General features: G+C 39.3%; 1 protein-coding gene and 1 long non-coding RNA gene across 10 annotated transcripts in view; both read left to right on the plus strand.

Annotated features, from left to right (window-relative positions):
* Nucleotides 1–24,019, plus strand: part of csmd3b (CUB and Sushi multiple domains 3b) — a 938,142-nt gene that overhangs the window by 740,592 nt on the left and 173,531 nt on the right. For all 9 annotated transcript variants that reach the window (XM_035430384.1, XM_035430386.1, XM_035430391.1 and 6 more), the window contains 3 exons: nucleotides 5,729–5,917; nucleotides 17,450–17,635; nucleotides 18,546–18,740. In XM_035430384.1, the coding sequence (XP_035286275.1) occupies nucleotides 5,729–5,917; nucleotides 17,450–17,635; nucleotides 18,546–18,740 (570 nt within the window). The remainder of the gene's footprint in view (nucleotides 1–5,728; nucleotides 5,918–17,449; nucleotides 17,636–18,545; nucleotides 18,741–24,019) is intronic.
* Nucleotides 6,775–7,301, plus strand: LOC118234079. Its single transcript, XR_004766622.1, has 2 exons — nucleotides 6,775–6,829; nucleotides 7,217–7,301. It is a non-coding gene; the product is annotated as an uncharacterized LOC118234079 (long non-coding RNA).

Genomic DNA, 24,019 nt, shown 5'->3' on the forward strand with positions numbered 1-24,019 from the left:
ATATCATAAGCCCTGCTCCCATCCAGACACTTGGTAGCTTCCTCGAAGAATGTCAAAAGGTTTGTCAGGCATGACCTTCCCTTGCAAAAACCATGTTGGCTACCCCTTAGGATGTTGTTATTTTCAAGAAGTAATTCTAGTTTGTCTCTAATGATAGATTCAAGTATTCTACATGTGATGCAAGTTAAACTGACAGGCCTGTAGTTTCCTGAATCAGTACGGTCCCCTTTCTTATATATTGGTATTACAATACCCTGTTTCCAGTCATTCTGTATTTCTCCAGTTTCTAAAGACATAAAAAAATACATGCCAGTGGTTTAAAAATGATCTCACTTAACTCCTTTAGTACCCTTGGGTATATGCCATCAGGGCCTATGTAATTTATCTAACACTTCTATATCCCCTATCTCGATATCTGCAAAGACATTCTGAGCATTGAATATGCCTTCCAGCCTGTTAGTAACCTATTCTCTAGTAAAACTCTCAACAAAATAACTATTTAAGGCATCAGCAATATCTTTACTCTTAGAAAGCAATGCTCCTTCTCCATTTGTGATGCACCTGTTATCCTCTTTGACTTTCATTTTCCTACTACAGTATTGATAGAAACGTTTAGGATTACTTTTTGCATCTTGGTCAATTTACCTTTCAAAGAGCCTGTTGGCTTCTCGTCGTTCTTTTTAAACCTTAGCAATATTACTGTGTTCAGCCTTATTACTCTCAGTGCTGTAATCTTTATATATCTTATACAGTTTTGTTTTTTTCTCAAACTCTCCAGTATGGCTTTGTTCGTCCACTGGGGAGAGCGCTTCTTCAGCTTTCTGTTTCTTTTCCTTGGCATGCCAAATTCGAATTGTTATATGGCAGCTTCCAACAAATTACATACAAATACAAATTTACATACAAATTTAATATTATATAACAATCACTTCAGTGTAAGGGTGCTGATATCAATTTCTTTATTTGTGATTTCTCAAGCTGAACTAATTTAACAACCTCTGTTTTTGCATTTAGAGTTCTTTTAAAACCGTGCTTGCTAGTTTATCTGGACACAAGCAGATAAATATTTACATATACAGTAAAAGCATGTGTTCTAATATTTTCTTTAGTGAAATACATTTGAATAATTTTACTGCCATCACTGAAGAAACGTGTTGCCATCACTGAGTGTGACAGCACATAATTTGGTGCCTGTAGAAAAACTACTTTATTGACATTTTATTGGTTTTATTTACAGCCATGCAGCAGATGGTGCAAGATAATATTTACAGGGAACTTGGAAAAAAGGAACAAAGAATTTAAAAAATAATAATTTATATAAAAATAATTTAAAAGTAGAAAATAACTGCTAGGTAAAACAAAAAATAACTGCCACAATAATTAGGGCTCAACTGAGTGTTACAATTGTCATTTACTTGCTTTTTTCCCAATCCTCCCCTGAGATTACTGCTCCCTGGTTTATAATGGTAAAGCTCCAGTCCTGGACCAAAATGGAGCAAACCATGCCCTCTCACACTTGGGTAGAAAATAATGACATTCCCTGTCTAACAATGCAACAGTCCATTCATACCATACCATTTTTTAAATAAAAATTTAATAAAATGAATTGTGTCCAAGCAAAATCATATTCGTACAACACAAATGTTCCACTGCACTAGTAGCACTTATTGCAAGAAACCCTTACAGAAATCCCTCTGTGGGATTTGATCCCAGCTCATGTGGTAATATCTGCAGCACGTACAGGTGCACGCACCTTTACCCCACTAACTTTCCTGCAGACGCCATAAAAAGAACAGGTAAGTAAGCTTTCACAAAATACTCTTAAAGGTCCAGGAAATTTAAATCAGGGAATTCTTTGCTGATGTGTTGTTTAAATATTTTTTGCATTTATAAATGACCAAGAAATATTTTACAACAATTTTGGCAACAACAACAAACAAAAAAAACGTATAAAAGCCTGTGCCGAAATTGGCTTGCTTTCTCCCTTGGCTAAACACCAGGTTTTTTTTAGTGAGTGGGGTTAACTGGGTGTTAGTTACATAAAAACCATTAGTCCAGTGAAATCCTTTCTACTTGTAATATGTAAATGATGCACTTACCATTTTTGTGTGGGTAAGTTAAGTGTAAGAAGTTCTGCAGTCCTTCGCCCCACAAACCACACAATCCGCAGTTCTGGGACGCACACTGGTTTTATTGTGGGTTGGTTACGTATACACAGGTACATAAACAAAACAAAACACACACGGTATGGGAGGGGATTCAACAGCACATTGCTCCCACGTGCATCTCTCATTCTAGCGCCCCGGTCTCACTGCAGGCAGAGCATATAAACAATTACCAATCATCGTAATTGCGAACAGCCATGGTTGCAGGCCAGCTAAACCACTCCCTCTCTACCTGCAAATGGCACCCTAACCACACCACCCCTCCACAGTAAGTTAAGTTGAAAATGCCTAAGCATTGCACCTTCTTTGGATGTGAAGAAAGCAATACACTTTTTACTTTTCCCAAAAATGTAAAGACGTACAATGAATGGGTTTTATTACTGGAGCCCATGGGCACTGCAATATTACAATGACCTGTATTGCTAGTATTTGCCCATTTTTGCCCAATGCAAAAATATAGTGCATTGGTAAGTAGCCTTCTGGAGTTTGAGACTGCTATAGAGCCTAATGTTAACATACATCTCATTGTTACAATGTTATTACACATTGAATGATCTTTAGGCTTAACAATATACGGTAGTAAAAAAGGCATAGTTTATGTTGCTTTCTTTTGTTTTTTTGGTAGTGTATGGTTACCTACTGCATGCGACAGTCTGCTCTAACCAGCTCTAACCTACTGTAGCTAGTGAGGAAGAATAGTTTACATATGACGTGTCTTAGGAATATGAATGTTAATGAGCACAGAATACACACCCACCCTGTCCTTGTCTAATGAACAGGTCTCAATAATCAAATAGTGTTTATTACAATTACAAATATTAAGAAGACAATTGTCACTTCTGGGGAATATAAGCACAATTTTAATCCAGGTTCCTGGACCTTTAAGTATAACCAACTAAAGAAAAAAAAAGAATCTCATACACGTTAACACAAGACAGAAATACAGTAGCACTCTCTCTTACACAATAAAAATTAATGTGCACATTTTCATTCATAAAAGTGAAAGATGTGAGAAGAAAAACCGGCCTTAGAAGCAAAAGAATATTGAGTATCGGTTCTACTACAAAAACCGACATGACCTAAGATGATTCCAGTTTCATTGGAGCTGTAAACACCTCAGAGCTAGACCAATGAGGGTTTGTAGCTGGAGGGGAAGGCACCGCGTGTTTTCCTTTGGCTGGTGTGAGTCAAAACGGAGATGTTGGTTATTTTTCCTCTGTTCGTAAGAACAGGGCACAATTACACTTAAGAATGCACTGGTTCCGTCGCCGCTGGTCAGATATGAAGGCGCTGCTTCATATCCCGCTTAAGACTGGCCTGAAACGGATCGGTAGCATTCTGGTTACTCTCCGTTCGCAAACGGAGCTATGCTGTCATCAGAGATATATCTGATCTGTCGCCAGACTGTCAATATTCCAATGGGAGCATCAGAATATTCACAAATGCGGGGAACAACACATCAAATATATCCATGACCACAGCAAGTAAGCGTAACAGTTACTAGGTTTTACCCTCGTGATAATCTGACTCCATATTAAATTATAATTTAAAATTTAGGTTTAACTATACATGGAACTTGGGAGTGGTTACACTCGACTCTATCTTGTGCCATCATTCCTCAATATATGCTCCCGGGTTTAGCACTATTGTTAAATCTCAGTTCGGTGAAGCCCCCAGAGGGTAGGAGGCGGACCACCATAATACATGCCTTCCTTTGTGCATAGATAGTTATGAGCCCAGGACAGTGCGTATCTATCGGGCTCCTTAAGGCGGATTTGACAAGAACCGGCGTATAACGCCCATGGGTCCTCTTAAGCCAAAACACCAGAACCAATACCACCAATCCCGTTAGCGGGCAGATCATGGTCGCCTATCTAACTTGAAGACCTCACTAAAGACGTTCGCTGTACTAGACCCCTGATCAGTAGGTCCTAGTCATAATTGTCCCCCTGAGTATTTAATCGGAATTTCGGCTGAAAAGAAAATAAAATGGATTAGAGTCATGAAGACCACGCAAGTTAAAAATAAGAAGAATTTATTGAACAGGCAGGTAGGTCATTAGCTTCAAATTCACAATCAATTATAAGGTTTAAAGACATAAATACAGAGAAAATAATTCTTACCCAGCCTGTTTAGCTACATACAAAATTACAGAGTCTGCGCATTGTGGGAAGTCGATTGCGATCTTCCCTGTTCAGCTACGCAAAGAACACAGTGCAGTGTGGGAAGCCGGTTACGATCTTCCTTATCTAGCTACACACAGAGCACAGAGTATGCGCAATGTGGGAAGTCGATTACGATCTTCCTTGTCCATCTACACACAGAGCACAGAGTATGTGCAATGTGGGAAGTCGTTTACGATCTTCCTCGATTGCTTTGTCTCCCTTCCTTTTAAGCCAAATCCCGCGTTTGGTCTGGGCGGCATTGCCATAAATTAACCTGGCATAATACAGTAATTCAATGAAAACATGTGCATGGTTTGTAAGGTTTTACAGGGTTTTTGAATATGATAAACAGATGGTTTAGAGTCCAGATCCAGAAAAGAAATAAAAAGTGTAATGGCAGAGGGGCCCACATAAGGGCACTGCAGTACTGTCAAGGGCAGTTGCCCCACCATTTTGCCAGAGGTCTGATGATCTTTTTACCCTTAATGACCCCCACAACCATAGACAAAGAGACCAGTTCCCCTTACCTTAGTTGTGTCCAGATGGCAACATTCCAGAGGCCCAATGGCCTGCTCATCCCGAGGAAGTCCGAGTAACTTATTGTTTTAGCACACGGCTCTGGGTTCTTTGACGTCCAGGATGAGTCTCAGCCTGCAGGTTCATTCAAATGCCAGCCTTTTCTGGGTCCCAGTTTGACTCCCCTCTACAGAGCCGAAAACAACACTAGTTAAAACTAGCTAAGTGTGAAGTGGTAACTTCTTCCCCATTGTCACAATTCCCAAACTTGGTCCTGGGGCCCCCATGTGGAAGCTGGTTTTCGTTCCAACTACAATGGCAATCCTAAAATTTTAAGCTGTTAATTTTTATTAATTATGTTCTTTCCATATTTAGAGATTAATTACCCTCTTAATCCACATTATGCCAGAAATAGGTTTGCGTGGCATAAAGAATACAATTTCCATGTTCGTATTGTGCTTATTGTGCTATATTGCAAACAAATTCATAGAAGAGGTATTTTTTATCAAATAAAAGACTGCGGTGAATCAGTAGCCTCCTAATTAGGTTGTTGAACATGTGTTTCATTTCTTTAATAAGTTTTTCCTGAAACTTACTAACACGATGCAGATTTGGCTCATTGTAATTAGCTTTGTCTTAGAATTCTTCATTCTTCGTGCAATTCTAAATTCTTCCAGTTGGTTAGTACAGCTGTTTACAGTATAGTACAATAAGCACAATATGAACACTTCTTTAGAAGATAATTAAAACCAATGTACATGATTGTTTGGAATTCAGCAGTGCTTCCAAACTGGTAATTGTACAGCTGGAGACTATATGCATGGGGTTGAGAAAATCAGAGGATGTGAGAGGAATTTTTGATGTTTCTGACCCTCTCTGCAGCGCTGTACTGCAGCACGCCTGAATCTCCTCCACACGGCTCTATCATCAGCCAGACTGGGGGCCAACTCAACAGCCTGGTGCGCTGGACCTGTGACCGTGGATACAGGCTAATTGGAAAGAGTACAGCTGTATGCCGAAAGACTCCACATGGATATTATGCTTGGGACTCTCCTGTCCCAGCATGTCAAGGTAAGACCATCAGCAGAGAACCTATGGCTCCTGACCTATGTTCAGTGCTTCTAGCAGGAACCAGAAAAACCTGAGAGTCCTGACGTTATGGTTATGTACTTATTCTCTGACTTTAAAAGTGATGCAATGTTGCTGTTTTGCACTGCTGTGTGGCACTCAAATACTAGCATTTTCTCTCACTTTATTTATTTATTTTTCCACAAAAACTACTTGTTATTCACACTACCACCATCTGGTGGTAAATGTGAGCACTCAGATCCATAGCTGACTGTTAACACTTCGGGCTCTATTTTCCAGGTGGGTTGCGAGCCGTCACACTGATGAAAGTGTATTTTTACCGTATATTTTAAAGCACCTGTGCAGTTTGGTAATATGTAACCCGCCATGTGCCGAAGTGGGAGGGGAGCCGCTGCTGGCGGTGTGTCAGTCAGTATCGCATGGTGTAGTGCAATTTTGGCAGCTCCTTGGAATTTTTGGGACAGTCTACCCTGTCATTTGCACCATTTGCCACCTGCCTGCCCAGACCATGTCTATAGATTATGGCGTAGGCAGGGGTTAAATTGGGCCGGAGCCCACCGGAGCTGAGCTCCGCCTCCTCACTTCCAAATTGCACCTTGCCAGAGCTGAGCTCCGTCTCCTTCAATATCATATCATCATATCACACTTGTATTTTTTAAATCTCCCAGTAAATGTAATAGCATGTAAGTCTTGATGTATAATTCTCTAGACAACAAATAAAGACATTTGAGTCAAATTCTACACCCAAAACTATGTAAACAATGAGCTTGTAACAATTATCAGACGTCATCAAACGCGCGTGCGCCCGCACGCCATCACGCAAACCGAGTTTGTAATGGCGCGAATCGCATTCGTCTCGAACATTCCGATTCTGTCAAATTGTTTTTCTCCTCGGTAAGTTTCAGAAGTTCAATTCTGAGTTAGCTAACATTTTATGTGTATTTACTAAGCTGTCTGTTAAGCAGGATTAGCTGTGTGTTGCCTTGGTGAACTGAAATGGCTGTTTTTAGCTTCTCAGGCAGGCATCACATCAGAAACTGTGTAAATCAGCTGAAATTAAGCTAACTTTAGCAGCCAGTAAAGCCTAAACCTATGAGCCACATTCCTCATGAGAAAAACTAACGTTGAACGGACGTTAACTTCTTGTGGAAGCGGCCGCTTCCCCGTGTTTTGTTCGGAACACGATGAGTTTACGTTTGTACAATAAGTGGAAGATATCTGAGTAACTTGGATAACTGGCAGCTTTTTGGTTAGCTAAGCTAATTGTGTTAATTCATTCAGAGGCTTAATGAACAGTCAGTTTTAACAATGAAGAGGAAGAGGACCTTAAAAGATTTCTTTTTTGGTAAGTGTGGTCGTCTTGCTTAAAAAAATAATAAAATATAATAAAAAAATAATGCTGAATAGGAATGTAGACAATGACGATATTAAAGCCCAAAGTCATGTGTAGAATAAGTAATTTTTCATAATCAAAAACATGTTTAACTAATGCTATTGTGTTCTCTCTTCGTTATAAGTGCTCCATTGCACATCTACTCTAACTGCATGTTTTAGCATAAACTGTACAGATATTTTTTTTCCTAGACATGACAGAAATTGTTGTAATAGGATAAAAGTGCACCAAAATGAACATAGTTAATAATTTGGCCATAATTAACAAGTATTTTGTTGGTTATTTTCACAGTAGTATACTGGATGTCTGTTAGCAGGTGTATGCATTTAAAGTATGATGGAAAAGAGGCCATGGCTGATATAAATGTGAACTTTGCAGCAGTAGCACCAGCACAGCCCTCAGCAACAGCAGTAGCAGCAGCAGCACAGCCCTCAGCAACAGCAACAGAAGTAGCAGCAGCACAGCCCTCAGCAACAGCAGTAGTAGCAGCACAGCCCTCAGCAACAGCAGTAGCAGCAGCACAGCGCTTAGCAACAGCAACAGCAGTAGCAGCAGCACAGCCCTCAGCAATAGCAGTAGCAGCAGCACAGCGCTCAGCAACAGCAACAGCAGTAGCAGCAGCACAGGCCTCAGCAACAGCAGCAGCACAGCCCTCAGCAACAGCAGTAGCAGCAGCACAGCCCTCAGCAACAGCAACAGAAGTAGCAGCAGCACAGCCCTCAGCAACAGCAGCAGCAGCAGCAGCACAGCCCTCAGCAACAGCAGTAACAGCAGGACAGGCACAGCCCCCAGCAGCAGCAGCAGCAGCAGCACAGCCCTCAGCAACAGCAGTAGCAGCAGCACAGGCACAGCAACCAGTAGTGGCAGTACAGCCATTAGCAGTGACCGTAGCAGCACAGCTGCAAGTTTGTTGGACTTTTTCACAATTTGAACACTTCAAGACAAAATTTCCATTCATATTTATGTCAAATAAGGCGCTAGGGTGTGAGATTTGTAGAGATGCTGGTTCACCAGGGGTGTTAAGGTCAGGGTCCAACAAACATACATTTTCTTCTGAATGGAAAAATGGCAATGTCACTCCATATGGAAACAAAAGAAAAACAAATGAAATCACTGAGAAAAAAGCTATATGACCACAAAACATCTCACAGTCATAAACTGGCTGAGTCAATTTGTCAGAAACAAGCAGAAAACCCGTTAGATGCCAGTTTCAGATTCCAGCACAGCAGGAACTACTAAGCACCACTGAAAAGGTTTTCAGAATGGCATATTATGTTGCAAAAAACAATCGCCCATACACCGACCACCCTGCTCTCATAGACTTACAACGTGTTAATGGACTTAATATGGGAAGAGTCCTTCATAGCAATGTTACATGCACAGATATTGTCCATTTCATTTCAAAAGAAATGAAACGAGCCCTGATGGCAAGCATCAAGTGTACAATACCCAAAGTGTCCATTCTGATCGATGAAAGTACAACACTTAGCAAGAAATGTTGTTTAGTTGTATATATTAGAGCATCTGTACAAAATTCAGACCCACTTACTTTTTTTTTGGATGTCATTGAACTGGACCAGACAACAGCAGATGGCATAACTGATTCATTGCTCAAGTGCCTCACGCACAATAGTTTAGATGATGAATTTCTTAAGGAATGCCTTCTTGGGTTTTGCTCAGACGGGGCATCAGTGATGTTGGGTAAGAAGTCAGGGGTTTATGTCAAGTTAAAAGCCAAATATCCAGATATAGTTGGCTGGCACTGTTTAAATCACAGGTTAGAACTTTCTGTAGGAGATGCTGTAAAGAGCTGTGTAGAGACAAACCACTTTACCAGTTTCTTAGACAAGCTGTATTGTCTCTATAGTCAATCTCCTAAAAATCTCAGAGAGCTGGATCAAGCAGCATCAGCAGTGGGTGCACAGTTGCGCAAGATAGGCCGTGTTTTAAATGTGAGATGGGTGGCTTCTTCCTACAGAACTGTTGAAGCTGTGTGGAACATGTACAGTGCTTTGCACCAACATTTGTCATGTGCTGGTAAAGATGAAAGAAGGAGCTCTGCTGAGAGATGCATGTATGAAGGGCTCTCAGCAAAACTGGCCTCCACAGATTTTATTAAAAATCTTGGACTTATGTTTGATGCTTTAGAAGAGCTAAAAGACTTGTCAGAGTCATTGCAGGACAGGAATGTCCATCTGTCAGATGCTGTCAATATGGTAAAAAGGCAGTATGAAGTTTTTTCAGTTATGAAGGAGACACCAGGGCCACACTATCAAATTGCCTCTCAAGCTGTTGAGAATGGCACTTTTAAAGGCGTGTTGGTTAAAACAAATGCCAAGCAAAAACTCATTGAACCTAAGAAGTTTTTCCATGAACTGAGCAACAGCATGATCTCAAGGATGGTCCCAAAGGATGAACTTGAACTTTTTGAAAAGCTGAATGTGCTTTCACCTAAAACCTGGCCTACTCCAGTGCCATTGCTCTATGGAGAGCTCGAAGTAAGAGAACTCTGTGATTGTTTCAAAATAAGTTACTCTAGTGTAAAGCAAGCCTTCAGGGACTTTAAACAGAATCCAGATATGACACCCAGGGAGGGACTCTTAAAACTGAAACAAGCAGCTGATACAATGGTTGTAATCACAGCCGAATGTGAACGAGGATTTTCTGTCATGAACACTGTTGTCTCACCACTTCGCACTCAGCTGAAGGTACAGAATGTTTCCTGCCTAATGTTTATCAACATAGTGGGTCCACCATTAGAGGTTTGGAACCCAACAAAGTATGTCAAGAAATGGGTCATGACCAGGAGGTCAGCAGACCATACAGCTTGTAGAGAGAGACAGGAAAGACAGGAGAAACATGCTTTCAGCCCTATTTGGAACCTCATGAATTAAAATGAAATGACTGTAAAGCTAATATGTGAACTGATGGCATGAGATATAAATAAGTGGTGTGAGATGTAAATGTGGCGTAAGATGTTGTGAGATGTAAATAAAGATGCATTGAAAGACGTTGACCATTGACGGTAATATGTAAACAAGGGCTCCCCCTCCTTAGAAAACCCAATTTAACCACTGGGCGTAGGGCATCATCCGGCATATTGGTAATTTAGGGGCTTTACCAGGAAATGTTTCACAGTCTATTCAAAAGGCAACCAACGGTTTTTGTGGATCATATGCTGTCGAATTTGATATAAATCTCAGAATTAGGAAAAATGCATATATTGTTCACTGTCTTTTTTTATTTTTTCCCACGGCGTGCAGGAACGGCCGCCGTGGGCTATGCATGGCAAATTGTGGTCATTCACTCACTCACTCACTCATTCACGAACGACCTTTGAGGGATGTTTTGTGGGACGCGCAGGTGGTGCCAGTTAAAATGAGTCTGCGGAAGTGAGTTGTGCTGTGGGTCTGGTCGGTTACGTGCTTGTTACAATTTTAATTCCTATAATTATTTCTATTTTGAATTGTTTATAGCTGTTCTTATACTGCATTGTGGTCCTATATTTCATTATATTTCTTACACCCACCTGTAATGAGAAGAATAACAATAAACGCAACTTGAACAATCTTTTCATTTTAATTGACTATACTTAAAATAATAGTAACAGTACTGGCACCAATTGTGGATAGACTGCCTTTATAAAAAGTTTTATTATTAGCACAATATTTTAGCTCTCTTTTTAGCATACTAAATGTAATATGTAATAAATGTGATATGAAGATTCAATCTTACAGGTGGAAATTCACCTTGAACATGTATTGCTTTGTCCAACAGCCTATTTTTCTACATAAAATAATAATATTCTTGTTTTGGCATGTATACTGTATTTAAAATTACTGATGGTCACAAAATGTCATTACCTCATGGTCAAGAAGATATGTTGGGGAGAACCAACAAAATTGTAACAGTTTTCACTTTTTACTGAATTACTTAGAAGTAATGGCATCAAAAGCTGTTAAATTACACTACAAAATACTTGTCTGCTACAATATGTTGCATTAAATTTGAGGTGATTCATTAAAATAAATGTCTGTTAAGTCACTATCTATTGCCAGATTAGGTAAAACAATGGTTATTAAGCGTAATATTATATGAATTAATATTATTATTATTATTATTATTATAATTTATGATTAAAGAACGGGGTGTCTGTGGCGACATTCCCGGGAAAAAATCACAAGCGGTGCATAGTTAGTGACACGTTTTCCATCACCCATCGGTGGTTGGTCCGCCAGAGAGGGTAGGCGGAGTTAACGCAACAGGCTCGCTCTTCAACTCACTTGTGTGTGAGCGGCGTACTGTTTTTTCCGGTGTCTGCCAGCGTTGCATTAACAGTGGGGGGGGGGGGGGGGTTATGGAGCTAATGCTACCGACCGGTACCGACCTCGAAAACTGTCTCTCGAATGCAATGCTACCTTGTGCAACGTTGCAGTGTAGCTAACTAAAGAAGGCCAGTTCAGATCAATGATTCGCAACAAGACTGGATGCAACTTGCAAAATTCCAAGACGTCTGATTGTAAACATTCTAAAACTGCTCTTGGCAATTTGACAAGGTGACCCCAGGCAACGGCTTCAGACGCTCTGCAACTAACCAGTTCACACCGCTGCAGTTTTCTCTGAAACCGTTTCGTCTTGCAAATGATTGATCTGAACTGGCCTTAACGTTACTGTTATTTACATTTCCATCAAGTTCATAATGATTGGAATAAAGCCAGGGTATAGGTGGAGCAGAGCCGGGTCTGATTTCTGTGTAAAGATGTCAAGCCGGAGAAAACTAAATAAAAGAATACGGCAGTATGGATTAGCGTTGTTATTATTTTATTACGCTTCCTCATATGTTCCTTCAGCCTTGATGCTCTTTTTTGATGAAATCTCCTTTGTTTTTGTTTTATTCTTCTTGTTCTGATTGCTAATTTAACACCCAGCTCAGCTTTATCCTCAAACAGTTTAGCTAGCAAAACCAGAAACACAAAGGGTAACATTTTGCAAGGCGGTTGTTTCAAAAATATCACGCAACAAACATTCACGAAAAAGACTGTTTATTGTGCACGAGATAAATAATTTCGCGAATCCCGCAAATTCTTCTCTGCAGTGTAAAGATGTTCATACCGGCCAAAAGGTGGATAAAGAATGTTTGTGGAAATTGATCATCACTAATTCTACCCCAGGTCTGCTACAGCATTTTAACCTGGCTCAGCATTGTAAAGACAGCTTAAGTTAGCCTAATGTTAGACAATGAATGAGCATGTACATAACGTTACTTTTATAACAACCATTTTTTATTCAGTAAATAGTAGGCTAAGTGTTATAGTTGGCGTGTCCCAGGTGCCAACTGACTGACGTCACATAGGCGACACTGGTTGGATCCGGTTGGATCTATGGGAAGTGAGGTCCAAAACACACCTGCAATTACCACTTCTCGCCATGGGTATCGCCAAAGAGAACGAAACGGAAATCTTTGAGATTGTATCTGCAATATTTCTAAAGAGCATCGTCGTGGAAATTTCAGTGCCCAAGCACTATCTCTGCTGAAGAAGTGTGAGAGAGAAAACTCTGGGACACGCTGCTGTGTCAAACACAAGACGCTGCTGTGTTTACTATCTGGACACAAGATACTGCTGTGTCAAACACAAGAAGCTGCTGTGTTTAAATGAACATTCTTTATTTTACGCAAGATCAAGCGGGAGAGTCTACTTCACACAGTTTGTTGAGTGAGTCTCAACATGACCCTTCATACATTTCTGACATCATCAGATACTGCCTTTCTGTATTTTTCCTTCTCACCACCACCGAGACTTTGGGGTCATGCCCCTGTTTCACAATGCTTATCTTTGCCCCTTGACTAGGCCTCTAAATCAATTAGGATCTACTTTCATCTGGAAAACAACAGCTGTTTTCACATTCTTCCATACTGGCATATCAGTAGAACAAGCTAAAAAATACGTTTTAGGTGATTCTAGTCACACACACATAGTTTCCTTTGTTTAAATGAAGCATAGTTATTCATGCTGCATAAACACTTATTTGCATATACACCAGAATTTCTGTTACAGCATACTGTGCATGGATGTTAAAACCAGGAACCAGTTAAGAAGGTAATGATTTTTTCAGTACTGTATAGAATAGAATAGATTCCTTTATTGTCATTGCACAGTGTACAACAAAATTAAGTAGCAGTCCTGACAGTGCATTCACACATAACAAACAGCAATTAAAAAAAGAACAGAGTTCAAGCTAAACTAATTTAGAGTGCTAAATATGTATGCGGGATTGAATGAGTTGTGGTTTTGCCATGTTTTAAATACACTTATTTTGTCTAAGTAGTCTGTTCAATAGAGAAGAGTAAAAAGAGAAACTTTTTTCAGCCAATCTTGATTTTCTGTCGGCTTTATTTCATTTGTTGGCCTTTTACTTTTTTATTTGTGAGGTGAAAACCAGGTTTTACCTCGTCTATACCCTTTTATATGTATGTTCTATTTAAATTCTATGTGTAGATGTGACAGCCATGCTGCATGGGGATAGACTTGCTGTTTCATTGCTTAGCAATGTCTATGAGTAAGTAATACAAGACAAACCTACGGTCCCATCCAAAAGTATTGGAACAGCAAGGCCAATTCCTTTGTTTTTGCAATACACTGAATACATTTGGGGTTGAGATAAAAAGATGAACATGAGACAAGAACTCAGAATTTCAGCTTTTATTTCCTGGTATTTACACCTAGATGTGTTAAACTACTTAGAACATAGCACCTTTGGTATCAGACCACCCAATTTTTAGGTGAGCAAAAGTATTGGAACAGAGAGTATTTAAGTAAATGAAAGCAAATAACGCTTAATATTTGGTAACATATCTCTTGCTTACAATAACTGCATCAAGCCTGCGACCCATTGACATCAACAAACTGTTGCATTCTTCTTTTGTGGTGCTTTTCCAGGCGTTTACTGCAGCCTCTTTCAGTTGTTGTTTGTTTCGGGGGCTTTTTCCCTTCAATCTCCTCTTCAGGAGGTGAAATGCATGCTCAATTGGGTTAAGGTCTGGTGATTGACTTGGCCAGTCTAAAACCTTCCACTTTTTCTCCCTAATGAAATCCTTTGTCATGTTGGCAGTATGTTTTGGGTCATTGTCTTGCTGCATGATGAAGTTCCTCCCAATTAGTTTGGACGCATTTCTCCGTAAGTTGGCAGACAGCATGTTTTTGTAGACTTCTGAATTCATCCTGCTGCTACCATCATGAGTTACATCATCAATAAAGATTAGTGAGCCCACTCCAGAAGCAGCCATGCAAGCCCAAGCCATGACACTTCCTCCACCATGCTTCACAGATAAGCTTATATGTTTTGGATCATGAGCAGATCTCTTCTTTCTCCACACTTTCCATCACTTTGGTAGAGGTTAATCTTGGTCTCATCAGTCCATAAAACTTTGTTCCAGAACTTTTGTGGCTCATTTCTGTACTTCTTTGCTAATTGTAATCTTGTCTTCTGATTCTTACTACTGATGAGTGGTTTGCATCTTGTGGTATAGCCTCTATATTGCTGCTCTCTAAGTCTTCTTCGAACGGTTGATTGAGATACCTTCACCCCTGTCCTGTGGAGATTGTTTGTGATGTCACTGACTGATGTTTTGAGGTTTTTCTTCACAGCTTTCACAATGTTTCTGTCATCAACTACTGTTGTTTTCCTTGGTCGACCTGTTTGATATCTGTTGCTCAGTACGCCAGCGATTTCTTTCTTTTTCAGGACATTCCAAGTTGTCGTACAAGCTATCCACAATGCTTGTGCAATGGCTCTGATCGATTTCCCCTCTTTTCTAAGCTTGCTTTTCTCCCAAAGACAGCTCTCTGGTCTTCATGTTAGTTTATCTTTTATAATACAAATGCAGTTTTCACAGGCAAAACCCAAGGCTAAAACCAAGAGTAGACATTCAGAACTATTTATTGTTTAACCAATCAATCTAACAGGACACATCTGGGCAACAAGAAACACCTGTCAGTCACATGTTCCAATACTTTTGCTCACCTAAAAATTGGGTTGTCTGATACAAAAGGTGATATGTTCTAAGTTGTTTAACAAATCTAGATAAAAATACCAGGAAATAAAAGCTGAAATTCAGATCTGTCATCTCATGTACATCTTTTGACCTCAAACTCAATTGTCTTCAGTGTATAGCAAAAACAAAGGAATTGCCCTTGCTGTTCCAATACTTTTGGAGGGGACTGTATGCTGATTTGGAACCAGGAGATAAATAATTGAAATAGATGTATTTAAAATATGACGAAACCACCATTGTTCATTATTATTTTTTATTTTATTTTACATTACATTTATTTAGCAGACGCTTTTATCCAAAGCAATATACAAAAGTGCATATTTAAGCAACACTGAGTCATGTGAACGGGATCGTTTCAAGATACAGTTATCATTATTTCTAATATTGAGTAATAGTATTGGGCATTTAATCTAATTAGCTACGGGTTTAATGGGAAATTATAACTGACCCATAATATGCGTTTAGGCAATGTTCTAATTCTGACGAAAGAAAATTTGAACACGTCTCTTATTTATGAGATTAATTTGAACTCAGTTGAAAAAAACAAGTGACAGCCCAACTCTGCACCTCCCGCAAACAAACATCTTCTGAGGAACATCTGTTAGTATATCATTATCCTTGTCTTCCATTGCAGAGGTAGACTACGGAAATTGGCAGCAAACCCCGCGCAGTGCGCATGGCTTTTAAAAGGAATGAAAAGAGGTAATTTGATTGGCTTTTAATAAATGCAGCTGCACCACACCCACCGATAATATATTCAGTATAACCCAACCCTGTTTCCACGCCACAAAAATATAAAAAATCTCAAGCCATGCCCTGTCCACTACATGCTGCACCATTGACTGTGCCCATGCGCTGTGCTACATTGATTCTGGAAAATAGAGCCCTCCAACTACAAGACTCACAAACAACCTAGAACAGCAGCTTGTGGTCTTTCTTATATCATAGTGATGCACTGTAAATAGGGACACCCAGAACATTTTTGTGTGTATTGGGGTCAAATTTATGTTTATAAACAGTTATGCCTAGGGTTAAACTGTAAAAATAACAGTGGTCAAGTTTGAACTTAGTCTATACCCAGTGGGCACAAGTCCAAATAGAGACGGAATCTAGTTGTCTGCAGGGGTGGAAATCTAGGATGTTTTGACATAAACGGACTGGGTTAAGTGCAATTTAGCTCTAATTGAGCTCAGGTTTACCTGGATATAGCCTGGCTACTGTATGTCCTAGCCAGCTAAAAAACTTTCACATTTTATCCAAATCTAGCCAACTTTTCACCGAACTCAGCTAGATGGTACCATCTAGACATTTGGATTTCATCCATTTTTATATACCTGTGTTTGAGTTTTCAGTGAAATGAGGATTAAGTTAATTTTTTTGAATCCAGCAGTTTTGACAGCTCACACCTTCACTGCACGTCCTGAACTCTGAGTACCAACATAAGTGTATCAAAAGTGAAAACCCCTCACTTATCCAATATATAAAATAAATTTTGTTGTTTAATTTGTCGAAGATATCAATTATTAATCAAATTGCCAAATCTGTTGATAAGCAGAGCAACCCACTCACAGCCAGATTAAAATTAAGAAATTTATTAAATTACAGTAAATATTCACGTCTAATCTAAAGGTGAAGTTGAACTACCTTAAAAAATACCAAACCACAGCATTCTCAGAATAATCTCATGCAAGATCAAAGTCCCAAAACCAAAAAGATAGCCAAATATTCCAAAAAACCGGATAAAAATGCCAGGTGAGCTGTAAGACAGAAACGTCAGATCCTGCACGCACCAAATGCTCACATCTGGAGTTACAAAGCCTTAAATAGAACCCCCCTAAATGGGTGAGAATAGACCAGATTTGGCATCCGCGTGAAGGGGTTAAAGGAGGCACTCATAGGATTATAAATGACACCATATGGGCTCTTTAATTTCATGTTTGTTATAAATTAGTTGTCTCAAATCTCAAATATATAAAAGATCCTTCCTCCGAAAGTTTCTTTGTGAAACATTTCAGAAATGTCTGAGACATAAGGGATTTTTGGCTTAGGCAATCTCTCTGCCCTGCAGCTGTGTCCTGTGGTGTGCCCAAAGCCCCACCGAACGGAGGTGTGCTGGCTGCAGATTACTCTGTGGGTACACGTGTGACCTACTTCTGCAATGATGGCTACCGTCTATCCTCCAAGGAGCTGACAAGTGCCATCTGCCAACCCGACGGCACATGGAGTAACCATAACAAAATCCCACGGTGTTCAGGTAAGAGGGAAGTCAGCTGAGGCAGGTCAATGCTTAGTATGGCACTCTGGGAAAGCAGCTGCACATGTTTAAAACAGTTTATACTGCAAATGGGAGAAATGAATGCCATTGTCCTAATTTCTTCTAAATAATTTAAATATAGGAATTTATATTTTCTCCTATCAAAAAATATTCTGTGCAATTTTTAAAAGCTAATTACTAATGGCTAAATGGTTAGCGACCCATTGCACAATTACATTAAAAACAGCTATATTTCCAGCTACAATTTGCACGCATATGCCATTTCTATAACCGTTAGTTAATTATGTATTTTTTATGTACAGTTGTATATATGTAGTTGTACATATTGGTGTAATTTTCTTTATTGTTGTTACTGCAGCTGTTCTCATTAGTAGTGTCCTTAAGTCCTTATTCGAGAACATTGTTTAAGATTTTGGCTGGCTAAGGTTAGCTTTGACCAGCTTTAAAAGTCTTCAGGCTAGCTGTGATGTAAATAACATTTGCAGCAGTGTTAGCTTGTTGTTAGAAAAATAATTATGTCTTTTGGAAAGCAGCATCAGAATTCAGTGTATCCAGGTCCATTTAAGAGAGAAATGTGTTAATGAAAATGTTATCTATATATAGGTAAAGGTTTTGCTCTGTGTTATGTCAGGCTTCTGAGGCCCATTATAATGCCCAGCTTTACAAATAACTAAAAAGGGGTCAGCCATTTACAAGCTGCAGAACCACATTCATTTTGAATGTCATTCATTTTAATTATGAATTGCTATGATGGCAAGTATTTGTAAAAGTAAACTGCCTCATTGTTCAAATGTGATAGACAGCTCTAAATCTGGGAGGGGTTTTTAGGTAGGCAAAGTGATGATAAGGATGGGATCTGTTTTTTTCTTTTTTTAATTGAATTGGACAGTGGTGGTGTGTCCAAGCATTGGCTCCTTCTCCCTGGAGCATGGGAGGTGGAGGATTGTTAACGGCTCCCATTATGAGTACAGGACCAAAGTCATCTTCAGCTGTGACCCTGGGTACTACCGCCTGGGGCCTGCCCACATCCAATGCATGGCCAATGGGGTGTGGAGCTGGAGGAATGAAAGGCCACACTGCCAGAGTAAGTTAATTGCTTCATCCAACAAGTTTCAGGTAGTTACCTACACTTAAGCCTCGTGTACACTACAATGCACCCCTCCCAACAATCACAGGGTGACCGGCTTACCGATTACCTGCCCAGATTATCCTGTAATGTGAGGTGTTTGCAGACTGTATCACAACCATTTCTCAACTCGGGAATGTCTTGATTTTAAATTATAAATATCAAACATGTTTGATGTTTACAACCCAAAATCCTGTAGTGTGCGGGAAACAGCAATGGAATCAAACAGAAACCTGCAATAGCCAGTGGGAGCTGAGATGACTGGGGGTGCATCCCAATACTTGAAAACAAGACTACAAAAGACAAGCATATTTTTAAACTTGGCTCCTTGTCTCCTCCTGCCGACGGATACATCAATGTATGCTACCACGGAAGTCTTTTTACATTTCTGGGTTACATCATTGTGCTTAAGCCCACAGATATTGAAAGACCATCCCACAGAATCTTGACACTATCCAAGCATTAGAAAGCAGAGATAGCAGAGAACTTGACTTTTCCCAATTATGCATAATATTTGGCCAAATTTGTGTGTGGTTCAGTAGGTTATCGCACCTACTCGAAGGCTGGGTTGTGTACAATGGATCACAAAATATTGGTTCGTTTTTGTGGCTGACATCCTGCAGACAAATTTAATATGGGAAGCAGGTTTATTTATTTGCTTGTACATGAATGTTGCTTAAACATTCTTATGACTGCGAATATGCATGAATTCATTTATTCAACCGACTATTTCCAAAGCATGCATATTATCACCAAATTTGATTTCAGATAACAAGGTGGGAAATAATAATTGTTTTTCAATGTGAACACTGAACATTGGGAAACAATAAATGAGATAATATGAAGCGATGTATCTGTTTCACTAATCCACAGAAATGTTACTGAATTAGGTCATTCAAAGAACTGGCAATGGAATGTAGACTGTCAGAGTGTAGCTATAGTATATATATATGGAATAAACCACGACGGGCTGTCTCGTTATTGGAAAATAATGTACGACGGGGGTGGTGATGCAGCCGAGGTGAAGCTGAGGTCACTTAACCACCCCCGAAGTACATTATTTTCCAATAACGGTACAGCCCGGAGGGGTATGAAAAGATGCAGCTGGCTGGCAGGTGCATGTTTTTTTAGAGGAGTATTACAATGTTTTTAATTAAATGATCTAAACGTATTTCACAATGGAAAATTTTGTTTCTGTTATGTAAATAGCAAAACCTGTACTGGGCAGTAAAATAAGGGCAGAGATGAAGGCCATATGATGTTCTGACAATACAAGAGATCATTAGTCTTGTGAGGGGTTTGCGTTGTACACACCTGTGGACATGTGTGTTACCACACCAGATGAACAAAAGAAGGAAAAATTACAAGCCAGTGTTAGGACCCTAATTCTTCCCGTGGAGTCAGGATGATGCAGGCACTCACCAGGACAACAAGCACTTTACTGCACAAAGTAAAGGTTTATTGTAATCACACTGGCTAGCGGGAAGGTCACTGAAACTCAACACAAGTTTGCAGTACAGCAACCTACCCCGCAGTGGGCTTCTAAACTTGGTTTAAATACTGGAATAATAGTTGCTGGAATACTTAAGTAAAATTTCCATTGCAATAAAACAATGCATGTGTGCAGATTCTCAGCTTTACTAAAGGGTATTATTAATACATCTACATTTTGGTTTCACCATGTTTTATGCTTGCCTTGCCATCACTCACATTACCTAATATTAAAATTCAGGTTTTTATATAAAAATGGTCTCACAGCATATTTATCATCATGGATAGCCAGATAGCCAATTATATTCAAACAGAGGCTACATTTTAAACATAGGCATGATACAAGTAGACCAGCTAATCTTTCAGTCATTCAGAATCATTAAGCTGACGATGCACGAGTTGTCAGTGGCAGGATGCATGATATGTTCTGAGTAAGGACCCACACGCAGACCAGGGAAATCCAAAAAACGTTGTCTTTAATCAGTCCGAGGTTCGAAGCCAGGTAATCAGAGAGAGGACGGTGCCGAATCGAGTTTCCAAAAGAATAGTGAAAAGACAGGCAAAAAATCAAAAACCAGGAGATCAGAATGGCGAAGGTACAAAGGGACAGGCAAAAGAGAAGTCAAGGCAAAGCGAAGGTCAAACCAGAAGCAAACAAAACCAAAAGGGGCAGGCAAACTCGAAATCGGGCAAAGGGGTGTCGCAGGAATCTCGATAGACAAAGGCTTACTAACAATCGGCACAATGAATTCGATCAACGTTCTGACTCTGAGCTGGTGGAAAAGACTGACATTTATACACTGGGGAAGGTAACAATCAAGGAGGGGTTAAGTGAGTGAGGGAGGAGTAACAAACAACATCCAGGTGAAGAACATTAGGAAAACTAATTCAATGACAGGGGACTGACAAAACGCGGACTGGAATCACATAGACAACAATGATAATAGACGGCCTGGGTGAAGCAGGTAAAACACGTGCAGAGAGAGAGAGGTGCAGTTAGAGCAAGAGACAGGTGCAGGCAATTGCAGAACTCAGCGTTAGAGCAGGCTAGAAAGAAAAGGGGCGGAGCTACAGCGCAGCATGGAAAAGGGGAGACTGGTTAATGTATTAGTATAGTGATCTAAACTATCAAAAACCCAAAACTAGTGTGTGTTAGTCCATTAGTAATATTCACATGTTAGTATATTAGTGAGGTTAGTACTTTACAATCTATAAATTAGTAGGGATTAGTAGAAATTAGTAAAACTAGAAATAAGCAGGAAGTAAGTAAAGCGAGACTGGAAAGAAGGGGGGAAACCACGAAAACCCGGAACCACCCGAATAGTGAAATCACACAAGTACAGGGGAGTGAAGCAGCTCAGGGAACACAGACACAGAGACAGTACTGGGGAGACAAGTGACCGGGAATACAGACTACAACAATGCATTCCTGATGTGAGCTGTGATTTGGAGATTTGTAAGCATGTTACAGTAACAGTTTGCTTACGATTTACAAAAAATCATCTACAGTGGGCTCCAGAATTATTGGCACCCGTAATAAAAATTTATTAAAAAGGCGGCATATAATAAATGACCCAGATAATAATCTATATGTTATGTTCAAACATATGGGAAAACTATATACTTTTATTTCAATACATTTACTCTCATGCTTCAATGTGTTTTTATTAAGTGATCAAATTTTTTCTGAAAACCATAGATGCCATAATTATTGGCACCCCTAACAATTATTGTAAGTACAATCAAACAAAATGAAATTGGCAATACAATTTTACTTAATTTAGTTCATCTCAGTCTAAAGGAACTATATTGTGTCATTCCATCAATTCCAGTTTCACTAGAGAATAAAAATGAGGTAACAAACATCCAAAATCTGTTTGTCACCCATCAGCATGGGAAAAGCCAAAATAATTGTCAATTCAGAAGAGATGGTAATTTACCGTCACGTCTCTGGTAATGGATACAAAAAAAGACATAAACGGTTAAACATATCACTTATCACAATAATAAAAACGTGTAAAACATGTGGAATGGTTGCAAATTTGCCAGAAAGAGGAAGCAAGTGCATGGTGTCCCCACGGACAGTGAGGAAGATGGTGAGGGAGGCCATTAATAACCCAAGGATCACTGTTTAAGAATTGCAGAGATTGGTTTGTTTCTTGTGGTCAACAAGTCTAATAAAACATAACATGGCACCTCCATACCAACTAACTATTTGGAAGGGTGGCATGAAGACAGCCCTTACTGAGCACAATAAACAAAACCAAGAATCTGGAGCTTGCCAAACTTCATTGGAATTATGACTGGAAGAGAATGCTATTGTCAGATGAGACCAAAATTGAATGTTTTGGCCATACACACCATCGACATGTTTGGCAGCAAAAGAGGAATGCATATAGGATAAGCACCTCATGCCTACTGTCAAATATGGAGGTGGGTCACTGATATTTTGGAGATGTTTTGCTGCCAGTGGTCCCGGGGCACTATTTTATATCAATGGCACAATGAATTCAACAAAGTACCGGGCAGGACTCCAAGCGTACATCAAAATATAAACAGAAATGCTTAAGTGAAATCAACATCCATGTTTTCCAATGGCCATCTCAGTCTCCAGACTTAAATTCCATCAAAAACCTGTGGTCTGAACTGAAGAGGGGGGGTCCATAAGCACAAACGCAAAGATATTAATGACTCTGAAAAGTTCTACATGGACCAATGGTCAAAAATACCTCAAAATGTGTTTTCTAACCTTATCACAAATTATAGGAAAAGACTCATGGCTGTCATCTTTGCCAGGGGTGTTTTCACAAGTATTAAACCAGGGGTGCCAATAATTGTGGAACCTGTTTTTTGGGGAAATATTTTTTTATTTAAAAAATGTAAGACTTTGGTTAATTCCAATGAATCATTAATCAAGCACACTAGTTTACACATGTTGGAAAATAAAGCTTATATCAATAACTATTTTTTTTTTTGTGTATATTTATCAAGGGTTCCAATAATTCTGGAGCCCACTGTACATGTAAAAACATTATCCATGTTCGTTTTATCGAGTTAGATTTGCTTCAATTTATACAGAAATTGATTTTGACAAAAACCAGCATACACAGTCCCCAAGACTGGGTTTGAGAACTACCAAGTTTTAAAATGTTAAATTATATAAATAATACCTAAGAATTGCCAGTTAATTGAATAGCAAGCTTTCTTTATGGGCACATTGTTCTTTTGCCTTAGCAATCTGTTGTTAATTTTTTTAAAGTAGGTTCTAACTCAGCTGTTTAAATGGTAATGATCAGGTTATATATTCATGGAGAGGATTATTTTTTTAAATTCATGGCAAAATCTACACCTTCAAATGCCCTTCCAAATGCAACTTGGCCAGTGACATGGCACAAGTGACTTCCTGCTCAGACAAACCAAGTAAAGAAATAGAAGCTACTCTGTCCCATGGGTCACAGCCACTTTGTTTTTTACTTTGTTCCATTGAAAATATGGTTGGAAACAACAAGCACATTTGTCAACATTTTCAGTTCAGTTATGCAACATTTTTAGTTCAGTAGGATGACTGTATATAACCAGTAAGTACACAGCCACTTTGTTTTTTACACTGCCACTTATGTTCTTGCACTGCTACTTTTTCTTACAGTGCCACTTGTAAACAAATCACTGTTAAAATGTGTACAAATTTTTTTTATTTTTTTTTATTGATTTTTTAAAGAATGTTAATGAACATAGGGCAAAGGCAT

Source organism: Anguilla anguilla, chromosome 8, assembly GCF_013347855.1.
Source record: "Anguilla anguilla isolate fAngAng1 chromosome 8, fAngAng1.pri, whole genome shotgun sequence".
In the NCBI taxonomy this organism is placed as follows: Eukaryota; Metazoa; Chordata; class Actinopteri; order Anguilliformes; family Anguillidae; genus Anguilla; species Anguilla anguilla.